At 55.8% G+C, this 414-nt stretch overlaps 1 protein-coding gene across 1 annotated transcript in view; it reads right to left on the bottom strand.

Annotated features, from left to right (window-relative positions):
* Positions 1–6: 6 nt before the first annotated feature.
* LOC119587862 overlaps positions 7–414 on the bottom strand; it is a gene marked incomplete at its 5' end in the record, with an annotated part of 13,833 nt that continues 13,425 nt past the window's right edge. The window contains 1 exon segment of the mRNA XM_037936565.1: positions 7–414. Within this exon segment, the coding sequence (XP_037792493.1) occupies positions 339–414 (76 nt within the window).

The raw sequence follows: 414 nt of genomic DNA on the forward strand, positions 1-414 counted from the left end.
TCGAAGGGAAGGGGAAAGGAAAGGAGAGATGCAAAGCAAGGAGCGGGGAGCACGAGAGGACAAGGGAGAGGGAAGTGCTATCGAAAAGAGGCGAGGAAATAGTGCGTGGACCTGCTGTTTAAAAGGCGAAAGAGGGAGACTAAAAGAACATAGAAAAACAAGACTAGAAGGTTCCGTAGCAAAGATGCAAGTCACAGAGTTCGTTGCGTGAACTGTAAGCACATCTGCCTAATATAAAAGGCGAACGCCAACACCAATGCAAGTGCCTCCCCCTCGACTTGCGTGGGTCGTGGCACCCCCACCGCCTCGCCTCGCCCTGCGCCATCGCTCGTGCAACCTCAGTTCTGGTGGGACCTGACCCCGAGGCGATCGCTTGCGTGGAGCGAGAAGGACAGGTAGTCGGGGAGGGGCGTG

The sequence above is a fragment of the Penaeus monodon genome, chromosome 23, assembly GCF_015228065.2.
Source record: "Penaeus monodon isolate SGIC_2016 chromosome 23, NSTDA_Pmon_1, whole genome shotgun sequence".
Lineage (NCBI taxonomy): Eukaryota > Metazoa > Arthropoda > Malacostraca > Decapoda > Penaeidae > Penaeus > Penaeus monodon.